The sequence below is a fragment of the Mastacembelus armatus genome, chromosome 21 (genome assembly GCF_900324485.2).
Source record: "Mastacembelus armatus chromosome 21, fMasArm1.2, whole genome shotgun sequence".
Taxonomy (NCBI): domain Eukaryota; kingdom Metazoa; phylum Chordata; class Actinopteri; order Synbranchiformes; family Mastacembelidae; genus Mastacembelus; species Mastacembelus armatus.
In genome coordinates this window covers 17,212,639-17,226,004 of record NC_046653.1, presented here as the reverse complement: position 1 = coordinate 17,226,004, position 13,366 = coordinate 17,212,639, and the positions used below count along the sequence as shown (strand labels likewise).

Here is a 13,366-nt window from a genome sequence, read left to right as displayed (position 1 = left end):
ACTTGCTGAAATAACCTGGCAGGAAGTCATATCAATCGGGCAACACATGTCATTCCACAAATTTTAAAAGTAGTTACAAAACTAAAACGGGGATTGTGGAATTTGTATTATAAAATATTATAGAACATTATAAAATTCACATAAATGTTTGTCCTTCCATATTTGCTGCTGTTTTGTTCTGTTGTGCTGAAACAATTTGGCCTTTGAAAATTATTCTGGTCACAGAAGATTCATCTTTTTTATCAACAGACCTGCTTTACATGTCAAAGTGTAAAAATCACAAGTGTAACCAATATAAAAGGATGATTCTATCTCTAATCAATATAAATTGATTGTTTTGAATTAAGAATAAACTGATTTGAGAGAGAATTAAATTACTTGATCAATAAAACATTTTGACATAATATGAAACCAAACAAGAATATTTAGAAAATTATAAGTGCAGATTTATTTACATTTTCTTATGAAGATTACAATGCTACAACAGTTTTGTATTAATCATCAGGTAATGTGATATAAATATTGATCTAACACTGTTTGTCACAGTAGTATGCTTAGTGTTACTTATGTATAGTATACAATTGTGGTTACTAGTGCACTACATTAAACACATCAATTCCTAATCTGACTTACCGTAGTTTATCAATAACTCTGTGGATACCAATAAAGAGAAAACGTCTGGTCTTTTCATCAGTAGATGAAATAACCTGGTCAAAGTATGGGATCATAAAATTAGTTTCAGGTTGCCAAAACAGTCTGAAGCTACATCACAATCACTGTGTTTCAAGAAAGATAAAAACATCCATTAAATAACACATCTGAGTAGAAAAAAAAAACAAAACAGGCGCTACATTCACAGTAAGGTACCATTTTCAACCCTGTTCCGGTTTCAGTCTTGAGTGCAGTAATTTGAGTCTGGGTCAATAATCAAGATGAGTGCAGCATCTCAGTCCTACACTCTGTGCCAATTCACATACACTTAGTAGATCTGTACAGGCGTCTGCCAGGGGCAGACTCTCAGACAGGGTGTAAAGTTGTTCCTTCCTTTCCCCGGATTTCTGATTGGTTCTCTGCTGTCTTCTCTGGAGGAGAGTTGGATTGTGCTGTTTTAGCGGGTGAGATTGGTGAGGGGGGCTGTGATGTTTCTGTTCTATCGCTGATCATCTCTTCAGCCTCCTCCTCCCTTTGCTGCACAGAGGAAAGGTACTGCTCCAGCAGGCTGCAGTCTGCGGTGTCTGCACCATCGCTTCCACCAGTTAAGACAGGGCTCAGTGCGCGCACTGTCTTCAAAGAGTCACTGCTCAGGAAGCTATCCTCTTGTGCTGCCTGCTGATCAGCTGTGGACTGGAAGCCAGAGTCTGGGAAAGAGACATCTGTATTGGCTGGGTTGGTTGTGCTGGATGCCACAGGTGGGGGAGCCTTACATAGTCCAGGAGTTGAGATCTGAGCTGGGGGGGCAGCCTGAATAATGTTGGCCAGCTGCTGCTCCACAGACTGCTTCCACTGCTGCATAGACTGGAGCTACATGGAAAGCACAGGAAGTTTTAGACTATGTGTAACTCACATTACAAAGTCATAAGCACCCAGTTTTAGGGCATATATCTGGAGATTATTCCACAGCACAACACAACAATAGTGAATGAGATGTAGTGGGCATGTGGTAATAAATAAGCAATTTCAATCACTGACCTCTTTCCACAGAAACTTCACAGCCTCCTCCTGAACCAACCTTTGCACCTTCTCTTCCTCGTACTGCTTCTGTACACTGCAAACACATCATTTACCTTTCAGTACCTTAAGTCTAATGTTAACATGTATATACTATACCTACAGCCACTCTTTTGCCACAAATTGTATAGAAAACCAAAATAATCCATAACTCTTAAAGATGCTGATGGTCAGTTACCTGTTCAGTTTGTCAGTTAGGAAGAGGATGTGTTCTTGCATCCTGCGGAGACGGATTTCACTTCGTACCTCTCTGGCCATGGGGTGAAAACATCGGGTGTACTGTCCCCTCCACCAGGACTGTATTTTAACTACTGCGCTTTCTGTTTCCATCAAACTAGATTTGCCAAGACACATATCAACTTCTTCCTTTTTGGGAACTTCTTTCATTTCTGCTTTACCAAAGTCAGAGGATGCTTCCAAATCATTTTGTGGTGCACTACCTCTGGCCCCAAGTGATCCAACTGTTGTGGTTGCACTAGCAATAACTTCTTCTTCCAGAGTAGTCTTGTCTTCCTTATGCTCCGGAGGGAAATGACATGTTTTGTTTGTGTTGTGCGTTTTGGACTGCACTGGGCGCTGTGGAGCCAGGGAATCTGCCTCAAATGTCTCTGTCTCATCCTCGCTGTCAGTCTGGGTTGTTTGTGGCTCCAGATCAGATGTGAGGTGGAGGAAGGTGGACTCTGAGGAAAGCAAGCTGCCATTGAGCTTGTCCTCATCGGTCTGAACATCCTCCAAATAGATGCGCTCCTCTCCAAGCCTTGGACTGTGAACTATCGGCAGTGATGTGTGGGAAGAATCACTGCTGACCCAAGTGTTGAACTGCACAACAGGCTCTTTATTAAAGCCAAACACAAAACAGACATTAAAAAATAAATAAAGTTCTGGTTCCCTGGACACAAGCGCAGTATAAAGTCAAAGCACTCCTACCTGTTTCCTGGACTGATGGAGCAGCAGCTGGGGTAGGTGGAGTGGTTTTCTTTAACTCTCTAGCGCCCCACTGTGGGACTGCATGTGAAGGACTGTGCTTCTCTACATCAAGTTGAGTTGGACGAGAAGGGTTGGGACAGCCTCCTCGGGTCTCCTCCAATAGCTGCCTTTGGTGAAACCTGAAAATAACCAATCCAAACAGGAAATCACTAAAATAAATATTTTCTATAGTAGGGTATTTACTAAAAAAGGATTAAAAGGATTTCTGCAAGATGAGCTTTATACCTCTGCTTGCTAAGTATCTTCTCCAGCTTGGCATCTTCTGCTGTCTCTAAGGCCGGTGATGAGGTCAGAGGACAAACAGTGGCAAGGTACTGAACCAACTGTACGTGCTGGCCTGGTCGATATGACCGTCCTTTACCTTGACTGTACAGCCACTCTGCTTTGAGACTATCATTGTGACAATTATACACAAGAAAAAAATAGATTCAAACATTTGCATACTATTTCTAAGTTAATTTCAATGAGCAGATAGCAGCAAACAATTATACACACCCTTCTTTTTGTGACGCTACATAGCCATCGAGGATCTTTAGGCCTAGGCACCAACTCAAGATGTATGGCCGATAATCAAATCCTGGCAATGAGGGTGTTGCCATAACACATGGGTTGCTCATAATGGACAACTGCTCCAGTTCATGAAGAGGTGCCAGGTATGACACCTATAGAGCATCAGAAATAAAAGATAGAAATGCAGACGATAAAGAAAGAAAAACTCAGTGGAAATACACTTATACATATATATTTAAACTGAGCGCTGTTGTATCAAGTAAAAGATAATTACTTCATTAAGATCTCTTATCTCATTTTCTGCCAGGGAGAGAATGGATAAATGGGGAGGCAGGTGAGCAGGAACAGTACGAAGTGTTGTAATGCTGTTTCCATGAAGTAAAAGTGTCTGAAAAATGACAGAAACCTAATCAAAACTACATATAAGAAAACCAACAATACAAAACTTCATTAAAGAGTAAATCTTTGTCTAGGTCCACTTTTGATCTGAAAAGCTCCAGTGCTAACCTTTAATGCCACCAATTTAGTCAGATCGCCAATGGTAGATATGTTATTGTCAGACAGATCCAGGTGTTGAAGGGAAACACAGCTGTTAAGTTGCTCAATGACCTGCAAAAAAGAGTGTAAAGTGAGTTAAACATTCACCACACTAACATCAGCTGCAAGTAATGATTTCATTGATGCATTGACATTTTTGTAAATAAATTATTACATTAAGTATCCCAGAATCCTCTCTTCCTCTCACCTTAATATTGTTTCCAGACAGATTGAGCCATTGAAGGTGAGGCAGATCTCGTAGACCTTCAATGTAGCCAATACTGTTATTAGGAAGATTTAGCACTCTCAACTCTGTGAGCCGAGACACACCCATCATTCTCACCAGACGGTTATTGGCGACGGATAGCTGAAGAGGATTAGACAAAATCAAAAGGCATTAAATGTAGCTAGGCATTAGGTCATGAGTGTTTATGTTGTAATAGTGTAAATAAAGAGTGAAAACCAAGCAAAACCAACATGTTCACTTCAAAGTAGTAACTACCTGTTGAAGACCTGGGCTCTGTTCTAGATGGTCCAGTTTCATAATGTGGTTACGGTCTAGGATGAGGGTGTGAGTGTCTTCAGAGCAGGTGAAACCAGGATCCAGCTTTTGCAAACTCCGGGCTGAAAGATCTACCACTGGACCTGGAGGGATAGAAAGGGTGGAGACTGAGCAGAATGGAAAGCCACAACTGACACAATAGAAAACACAAAGAGACTTAAAGTAGCTGAGGGCAGACACTACCAATGTTACACATGCGTCAATTTACTGACATTTGAGTTTGTCTTGAGACATCAAATATTTGACGTGAAACCTGCATTACAAACTTGAGTTCGCAACAACCTGCTTCTTAAAAAATACCAAGAAAAAGCACAGAACACACCACAAAAGTAGCTGCATTGATATTCAAGATCTACCGAACTCCGCTTGACACCAGAGGACTGATACAGGATGTTTTGATCTGCTCCCCTGGACACAGCTAACGGGAGTGCTCGGTTGATGAATGCTAGCTCATTTTAGCTAACAGTAAACATACTCTAAACGATTACGGTTAAACAAACATGCCTCGTTGGTATTTGTTTGACCTAAACAACCGGGGAGGAGGGGGGCACTTACCGGCATTTGTATCAAATTGTATATCAGATACACCCATCCTGTCGCCTCAGACAACACTAAGGTTAGCTAACAACTCTATTAACGTTAGCTGCAGACTGTAGTGCAAAAGACAAGAAGCGCCTGTCGCTTGTCAAACGGCTTAACCAAGGGAGGTTCTGGGAAATGTAGTTCAGAGAGACTGTCTTGGTTTGGAAGTAGAAGCGTCTCGGTACCTCAAAAGACTACAATTGTCGTCGTTTCCTGCAGCGCGCTAATGTTGCAGAAAACCGCCAGCCAGGTTGTAGAAATGTAAAAAAAAAAGATAATGACGTTCAACATATAACGGCCAAGAACTGAAATTGTATGTTGTTAATTTGTTTTATTGTTATTAATTCAGCACTTTATTATAGTATTTTTAATCCAGACAATATTGCTTGGCCGCTTGCTGTTACGCTTGCTAGGCAACCGGTCAAATTGTGACGTCATCCTAGTTGGCGAAAGTCTGAATTTAACTAACTCTATTTTTCATTTACTATATTTTTCATAACATCGTAAATATCGTAACGATGTGCATGAGGCAAAACCTAAAAATAGTCGTTGTTTATTAATTTATAAATCTCGATTTGAGGTCTCCCAATTTAGTTTCCGGTTCCGTCATCGTTCTTTCCGGTTTTGTGCCCTCTCGTAGCCATCATGAAGTGAGTTTACAGAATGAAATCAAATGCCATCTCAACGCTTAAACAACGTTTTTAGCGATGTTGCTTGTATCGTCAGTACATTTATATTCATTTCTTTTAGTGATACTTAATATTTGTCCTTTTCAGGGTCGAGTTGTGCAGTTTCAGCGGGTATAAAATTTACCCCGGCCATGGCCGCCGATACGCCAGGATAGACGGAAAGGTAACCACTCCACAAAGTCCGGATTTGGTCCCCCTCTCTGCTGTCCATAGACCCAGTGTTTAGTAAACTGTTCCCTATTATATCTGCGTTTTCATTGTCTCTGCGTCTTAATACAAGAGTTTGTAATAGAAGTAACTCTGAAACAGGCCTAACCCGGCTCCATTGGCTCATACGTAACCTGCTAGCGTCACTTGTTAGCACTAAACAGACGTTTCCATTAGGACTCTGTGTTGTAGTGACACTGTCTTCGCTTTTTTAAATATCTGCTGTAGACATCGGCGAAGCTGGCATTGCTAAGTGTCGCTGTATGTTGTAACAAACTGTTCATATTCAAATTGTCCCTGTACAGCAGACAGGTCTCTATAGTTCACTTTATTGTGCATGCAGGAAAATCATGACATCAGCATGTGAACTTTAAATATTTGTGTCCCATCTTTACATGTTCACTTTGAACATTTAAAATGTTGACTTTGGTCGAAACCACCTCCTGTTTATTATATAGTTTGATTTATTGTAATGTCTGAATCCTTAATATAAAAAGTCTATACAGCCGGAGTGACTAGTCAATTAATCCTGTTTTCATTAGGTGTTCCAGTTTTTGAATGCCAAGTGTGAGTCTGCGTTCCTGGCCAAGAGGAATCCCAGGCAGATCAACTGGACTGTGCTGTACAGACGCAAGCACAAGAAGGGACAATCTGTAAGTAAAAGCATGCATGTGATCTTTTATTGTAGTATGCAGTTAACAACTTTTTGAAGTAGTCAGTTGTAATAACTGTACCACATATTTTTGAATTTCATCCACTGTCACTAATCTTATGCGGTTATTTGTAGTTTTTGTCAAGATAAACAACTGGAGATGCATAAAACTACTGATAACCTGCCATCATAGTGAGTCATGGACAGGGAACTAATTTGGGCACCACTAATTCATCTTGATAGATCTGTACTTGTTTAAAATCCACTCAGGTACTCAGTTATGTTTGGCTGTGGGTGGCTGGTGTGCATGGTGTTAGTCTGTGTTATGTATTGTTGCCCGACTGTGTTTTGCAGCCTGGCAGCAGTGCTCACTCCACACCTGCAGCCATAGAACAACTGGAGATCATAGTACTGGCCCTTGACGTCTTAATTGACATCACACCATTGGCCAGCCTCCAAATTCTCCAACATGTTACAGTGTCACATATACATTTATGTGCAAACTGATTCCATTGCAGCTGGTACAATACCAGCGTTTCAGGGTCTTGAGTTACATTTGGAAAAACTGTAGTTAGGCAGTTTCTGAGAACGGTGGTTAAATTAAAGGTTAACCCCAAATGTTCTCAAAGTTAAAATAAAACTGACTTCAGAGCTGTCTGCTCTGCAGTTTGGCAAAGTTTCATTCAGAAGCTTTAGTAGTTTAGTTGAACATCTATGTTTTTTAATCAAGGAGCATTGTAAGTGATTCACTAACACTGTTTTAATACTTGCCCCAAAATGACCATGATGCAAGCTGATCATGTAGGATACTCTTGGATCTTCTTTAGCTTCAGTGAACAAGGGATGTGCTGGGTTGGGCATGCTGCTGATGTGCATCTGTAAAGCTTATTGAGATACTGTGGGTGTCAAATAAACATATTCTCTTATGTTTTAACAGGAAGAGGTGACAAAGAAGCGTACTCGCCGCGCAGTCAAATTCCAGAGGGCCATCACTGGCGCCTCCCTGGCTGAGATCATGGCCAAGAGGAACCAGAAGCCCGAGGTCCGCAAGGCCCAGAGGGAGCAGGCCATCAGGTAACACACCAACCGAATTTTCCTCAAAAATGATGTTCTTTGGCTTTTCTTTAATCTCAAAAGGTGCAGCTAAAGGGATTCTAATTTTCATATTGTTTTCACCGTCTGAATCTTAAATTATCTTCTTCATTTTTTAACAAAAAGTGGGAAATTTACAGTAAAAATTACAACTGTCTTTTCATTTCACCCAATGTGTGTGAATGTGATGGTGACCTGCTACGTGTACAGTGAACCTGACGTGGCTAATGGAAGTTCCCATTATGTGACTCTACAGTTTTGTATTAAACTACAGTCATGGCTGTCCTCAACAAAAAGCATTTCTGTGCCATGTTTTACTGTCGACAGATTGTTGTGGTTGGACGATAATGATAGACAATATATTACCAGATTTTACCAAGCTAGCTGCGTCTTGAATATATTTGATAGTGAAATGTGTCAAGTCAACGATCAGGACTGTTTAAAGGGTCTTTTGAGTTTTAACATTTTGAGCTGTCATTATTACCCACTGTTTAGTTTGGCTGATTGTTTTTGTTTCTCTCAGAGCTGCCAAGGAGGCCAAGAAGGCAAAGCAGGCAGCCAAGAAGCCTGCTGCCCCAAGTGCAAAGGTAAGAGCTCCTGTTTTTTCACAAAAATAAATCTAACCTGCAATGCAATTTCATTTATAAATAGTAAAGTTTCTTTATAATACATAATACATACACTTTTATACTAATCATATAGTGAATGTAAACATGGTTGTTATTTGACTGTGAAGTGTCATTTTTAGGGGCTTGGTGCTTACTGTTCCTAATTAACTGCCTTCTTAGTATTAGGAAACTTATTGTACATGTAACAGGGTACTGTACTGACCATATTTCTCTTTCTGTAGACCACAGCCAAGGCTGCACAGAAACCCAAGATCGCCAAGCCCATGAAGGTCAGCGCACCCCGTGTCGGTGGAAAACGCTAAGCCTTACACATCGTTTTTGGTTGTGAATAAAATTTCTTTGGTTAACTGTCATTTGTGCGATTTGTACTTACTGTGATTTGAACAACCAGTATTGCAACAAGATCATGTTTTCACACCTCTGAAAACTGCCCATGTTTTTAAGTTTTAGTCCAGTTATGGGCTTCTATAATTCTCTCATGAAATGGTAGGCCAGAGCTTTACCCTAAAATTGACCTAATACTGTCAAAATATCCAGTCTGAGTCCGTTATCTCAGTCAAGCTACAAAACTAACTGAATCCTAAAATTTCCATGCACACATTTCTTCTGAGACCCCTCGCACACGTTTTCTATTTAAAAATTTGGTAGATTGACTGAGTCCCAGCTTCACTCTGCATTTGTAAACTATGTAAGGCCCATACTCTAAAAATCAACTGTAGCTGTTAAACAGGATTTATTCACATTACAGTCATTCCATTGCCACAGAGCCACAATTATCAACCGTCAAAGTGACATTTAAGCAGATCAAGAAATATTTTGATGACACCAGTTATTGCTAAATCAGTCAGGGATTCATACTGTGTAGAAGCATGTGAAAAAGTACTATTCTTACACAGACAAAATATAAAACTTTCTACAAACTATGATGCATTTTGACAGCAACAGAGTTAGGTTGTCAGTACCTGTATTTGCTAGTAGACTCTAGTAACAGTCGATAAAAAGCTGCACAGGTTTAATATGCAATGTTGGTTCAAGAGTTCCTGACAGACAATCAGAAAATAACTGCTTCTTTCTTCAGTTCTGACTAAAAGAACAATTTATTCAAGTGAATCATAAATTAGTATTTGTTCTCAAACAGATTAAAAAAAGACATAAAGCCACTCAAATGGAAGGAATCAATATACTAACCGATACTGATTTAATAATCACTGAGGTACAAATGCTGCAACTGTAACCAAATTAAAAATCAGTAAATAAAATGATAAATGTGATGGCATCCTTAATTACATTTGGAAACATTCCTTAAACCATGTTCAACACAAATCCAAGAGTTACATTTTTTGGGGGGGGAAATTATTGCATGAGGTACTTGATTGCTACACCTGAAAAATGACGATGTAAAAAGCAAAACTTCCCAACTAGTGCAATAAGTATAAAGCATGAATTAAATTAAATAATGTACAATCATACAACTTGCTGAACAAGTCGTACTTGTGCGCCGATGACTCCAATTCTTGAGTGTGTGTTGATTACAGTTAAGAAAATGTTAACATTTTGTTTACACCCTGAGGAAATTTGAAACTTAAGGAAAAGTGCATATTTCCACAGGGACAACAGGCTTAATGTGGTAGACTAATGGTTATGGCATGGATGTTATGGAGACAGCATTGGATGATCTGAAGGTGATGAGAAGGGGCAGGTTGGTGCCCAGTGTGAAGTCTCCCTTTCAGTCCACTGCAGGTGGAGTTGGCAACAGAAAAGGGCTCAGGACTCTGCAGCTGTTTTGGCCTCTGCCTTCTTATCCTGCTTATATCTGTCAGGGACCAAAGTAACATCATCATTTTATTTATTTATTTCAAACACTGTCTTATTTTTGGTGCAGCCAAAGCCAAACAAGTCCTTTTTAATCCATGAATATCATCCAACAGACAACAGAAGACACTTTCCAGGCTGCTGGTCTAGCAGGCTGTCACTGCAGCTGGTGGATTTCACCACCTAACTGACATTATTAAATCATTTAGTCTGAAGTTATACATGTTTTTTGGTGTGAGGAATTAGCTGCAGTACACTTAGACATTAACTCGCCACGATTTCATATCGTCACACATATTTAACAGAAAGCTACTCTGACTTACTTATATTGATAATCAAAGTGATTCTTTCAGATATTAAACTGCCAGAAGCCCCTGACCAGGTAATTATGAGTGCACACTATATTTAAATTCACTACAAACCTCCAGATCCTGTAGAGCTGGGATCCTCCAGCGCAACCGAGAAAGAAGTTGACAGCAAACAGGTTCCAGTTCTTCGGGATTATGACCAATGAGTATCTGGACCAGATGAGCCCTGGTGGAGAAGGACAATAACAAAAAAAGTCAAGGTTATGCACACTAATAGTAAACCAGCAGGTTTTTTTAAAATTAGATCAGAGCCTGTTTTGGAAAAAGGCACAACAGATAACATATGTTTAAAGACATTGCAAAAGCAGATACATCAGGTAACCTTTAGCACAGATTGATCAATATCCTTGTGAACCCTGAGCTGATAAACTAACAATTTTGAAATGTTCAATAAGAATTTGAGGCAGAGCCTATAAAATCCACACAAAAGTATATGACAGGTCACTTCAATCTGCTGCAATTTCTGGTGCTGGATCAGACGATTTCTGTTTCAAACTACGTCGATGATGATGAAACTCTCACCTGTGGCTGTCAGCACAAAGGACTGGGAGGTACTGAGTTTCTCTGCTGGTCGAGTCATATCAGCCAAACCAGCCATTACCAGACCCTGTAGAGAGGAGACCATGTTGTACTTACTCAATCAAACCCAGTGTGGGTTTTTCTACTGGAGTTACTATAAGTCAACAAATCAATAAAGACTGATTATTATACCATAGTCATTTCTCTCAACCTTTGGAAAATGAGTAACAGCACAGGAAAGTAGGAAAACACATTCCTGCTTCACGTTATTATTGTTTTCTTACTGGCTAATTGTACCTGTTCACTCTCTTCCAAGGTATTAAAGTAACTAAAGCACAGGTATCTGCAACTCATTAGGCCACGAACAGGCAAAGGTTTTGTTTTCTATAAATAAAAACCTAATCAGTTAGAAACCACTGGTCTGCATTGAATTATTTAAACACAGTAGACTATGCACTTAAAATGCACTTACCCATTTAAACACTGGGGCCCAGAAGAAAACAGTTTTTGGACCTTGGATAAAAACAAAAACATAAATGGTGAAATGTCAATCACAGACACAGGTTGTATTATTTTTAAGTTACTCATCAATTTTCTTTCAGTATTTCTAATGGGGATATGCACAATTCTTTGATAATACTACACAAAACAAATCAATCCTTTAAATGAGATAGTTATGAGTTAATAAAATATCAGATGGGATTTGTGCTGGTTTAGGCATGGCTGCAATTTTAATTAAACTTTAGATTTTTATGGTGATGCTTTTAAACCTCTCTCAAACCCAGAGCTTAAGACAATAAACAAACAGTGATAACACAACATATCCTCTCATCGGGACGGTTACACACCACTGAACATCAATCAATGCACCCAGCCTTTAAAAACAGGGGTTAAAATATCAGACCTAACTCCGGACAGAGTGTTTTAGTAACAGACACTCCAGCACCTCAGTGCATTCACACAAGCTTAACTAGCAACACCACAAGGACAAAAACTGAGTGACCATAAAAAGCTGCTGGTCTGGATCAGCTTTGATCGCAGGCCCAGCCTGATCCTGTTGGCTAAACACATAGTGGGACATCAGTCACTGCAAATCACCTTTGAGAGAGGTGGCTTTTGTTGCCACATTGGGGCAAATAATTGTCCTTGTTGTAGCTCAATGTGTATACAAGTTGTTCTTGAACAGAAGAAACATACCTGACCAGTTTATTTTCTGCTGTTGAGTTATAATGCGTTCATTGCTGCTATATTCAGGATAGCCTCATTAACAGATATGGGCCCATGAAGGCAGGATGTTATGTAGGGCTGCTTTATCACACTGCAATAGCTTGAACTAGTCACATCTGAAAACCTGGCAACTGAGTAACATGCATAGTTATTGTTTTACATATGTGACTGTGTTGTGAGTGAAACCAGGCTCTTTCTCTGCATCAGGCACTGACAACAGCATGATGAGCTGAGTTAAAGTGTAGCTGAGTGAAGTTTTTAAATGCCACAGTAACCTTGTTGGCTTTAGGGCTTTAGGGCTTTAGGGCAAACACAGCTACGAACTCTTCCTGCAGACTGAGCTATTTTGATGCAATCACGGGTGGGCACAGGCCACATCACCGATCCTACCAAAACAAGCAGCTGCATGAATTACCTGCAGGGTGGTTGTAGAAGGGTCTCAGTTTGGCTGGTAGCATATGCTCGATCCGATCCAAAATCCTGTGGTAGGACACCCTCAGCGCAGCCATGGTCGAAGATGTTCCGATGCAAACGAAACGTGTACCTACCTGGCTAAATGGTTAGCTAGCAAGCTAAGGCTATTTATTGTTTATTATTTATTACAAGCCACAGGATTTCAATCCCCTTTGAGTTCGCTTCGTTTTTACGATGTTGAAAAATAAAAACCGACAGGCAGATTGAACAATAGAGCTTGTTGCCGCCCTACTGTCGACCTTAACCCGGGACAATGCTAGCGCTGCTAGCTGTCAGTAGCTCCTCTGAGGTGACTTTCTGTACAGCGCAACCTACCGTGTGAGGGGCGGGGTCACATTTTCTTCTATTCTCATTGGCCAGCCTGATCAGGAACCTGAGATGATTGGCTCAGATGGAATTGTTAGCTTTTTCTCCCGGCGTATCCCACTTGTAAATATACACAAGGGAATTTTATAATTGCATTAATACTTAGAGTGTAATAGTCCTTTATTTGAACTGTTTATGTCATTTGCAGATTTTTTTCTTATATTTTCACTAATATGATGCGATTGTGTCATTCTTTTACATTTAAGCAGTTTTGTAATGTAATATTTGATCAATAAAGTATTGAAATTTATACTTTGCATAAAACACTAATTTATGTCATGAGACAAGTAAAGTATGTAGTCACAAGAACCCCCACCACCTCCCATCTTTGTTTAGGTCACAATATGTGAGACTTGTAAAAAATCTACTTTACAGTGAAAGTATAGTAGAGCCCCATCTTTTAGGATTCCTGTGACAAAGTCTGT

At 39.9% G+C, this 13,366-nt stretch overlaps 3 protein-coding genes and 1 non-coding gene across 4 annotated transcripts; 2 read left to right on the top strand and 2 right to left on the bottom strand.

Moving 5' to 3' along the window:
- Positions 1-429: 429 nt before the first annotated feature.
- On the bottom strand, positions 430-5,006 carry cep97 (centrosomal protein 97). The gene is made up of 11 exons (XM_026294831.1): positions 4,880-5,006; positions 4,265-4,407; positions 3,971-4,129; positions 3,733-3,834; positions 3,500-3,613; positions 3,211-3,377; positions 2,941-3,105; positions 2,656-2,834; positions 1,907-2,561; positions 1,690-1,765; positions 430-1,521 (listed from the first exon to the last, which is right to left on the bottom strand). Exons 1-11 carry the CDS (start codon positions 4,914-4,916, stop codon positions 1,018-1,020), a joined length of 2,301 nt encoding a protein of 766 aa, XP_026150616.1. The 5' UTR covers positions 4,917-5,006; the 3' UTR covers positions 430-1,017.
- Positions 5,007-5,501: 495 nt separating this feature from the next.
- On the top strand, positions 5,502-8,528 carry rpl24 (ribosomal protein L24). The gene is made up of 6 exons (XM_026295921.1): positions 5,502-5,556; positions 5,683-5,758; positions 6,345-6,455; positions 7,392-7,528; positions 8,070-8,133; positions 8,397-8,528. Exons 1-6 carry the CDS (start codon positions 5,552-5,554, stop codon positions 8,475-8,477), a joined length of 474 nt encoding a protein of 157 aa, XP_026151706.1. The 5' UTR covers positions 5,502-5,551; the 3' UTR covers positions 8,478-8,528.
- Positions 6,748-6,927, top strand: LOC113124089 (small nucleolar RNA SNORA23). The gene has a single exon (XR_003294997.1). It is a non-coding gene; the product is annotated as a small nucleolar RNA SNORA23 (small nucleolar RNA).
- A 361-nt stretch (positions 8,529-8,889) lies between the features above and the next one.
- mpc2b (mitochondrial pyruvate carrier 2b) lies at positions 8,890-12,890 on the bottom strand. Its single transcript, XM_026295922.1, has 5 exons — positions 12,517-12,890; positions 11,347-11,387; positions 10,878-10,962; positions 10,410-10,521; positions 8,890-9,988 (listed from the first exon to the last, which is right to left on the bottom strand). Exons 1-5 carry the CDS (start codon positions 12,608-12,610, stop codon positions 9,940-9,942), a joined length of 381 nt encoding a protein of 126 aa, XP_026151707.1. The 5' UTR covers positions 12,611-12,890; the 3' UTR covers positions 8,890-9,939.
- Between the last annotated feature and the right edge of the window lie 476 nt (positions 12,891-13,366).

Excerpts from the sequence above, each read along its gene's own strand:
- mpc2b (XM_026295922.1), bottom strand. The coding sequence starts at position 12,610 with ATGGCTGCGCTGAGGGTGTCCTACCACAGGATTTTGGATCGGATCGAG. Across the intron at positions 10,522-10,877 it reads CTTTGTGCTGACAGCCACAG|GGCTCATCTGGTCCAGATAC; the intron begins GTGAGAGTTTCA and ends CTTCTCCACCAG. Across the intron at positions 9,989-10,409 it reads CAGCTCTACAGGATCTGGAG|ATATAAGCAGGATAAGAAGG; the intron begins GTTTGTAGTGAA and ends GGTCCCTGACAG.
- rpl24 (XM_026295921.1), top strand. Across the intron at positions 6,456-7,391 it reads AGCACAAGAAGGGACAATCT|GAAGAGGTGACAAAGAAGCG; the intron begins GTAAGTAAAAGC and ends ATGTTTTAACAG. Across the intron at positions 7,529-8,069 it reads CAGAGGGAGCAGGCCATCAG|AGCTGCCAAGGAGGCCAAGA; the intron begins GTAACACACCAA and ends TGTTTCTCTCAG.
- cep97 (XM_026294831.1), bottom strand. The coding sequence starts at position 4,916 with ATGGGTGTATCTGATATACAATTTGATACAAATGCCG. Across the intron at positions 4,408-4,879 it reads ACAATTTGATACAAATGCCG|GTCCAGTGGTAGATCTTTCA; the intron begins GTAAGTGCCCCC and ends CTATCCCTCCAG. Across the intron at positions 3,614-3,732 it reads CTAAATTGGTGGCATTAAAG|ACACTTTTACTTCATGGAAA; the intron begins GTTAGCACTGGA and ends GTCATTTTTCAG.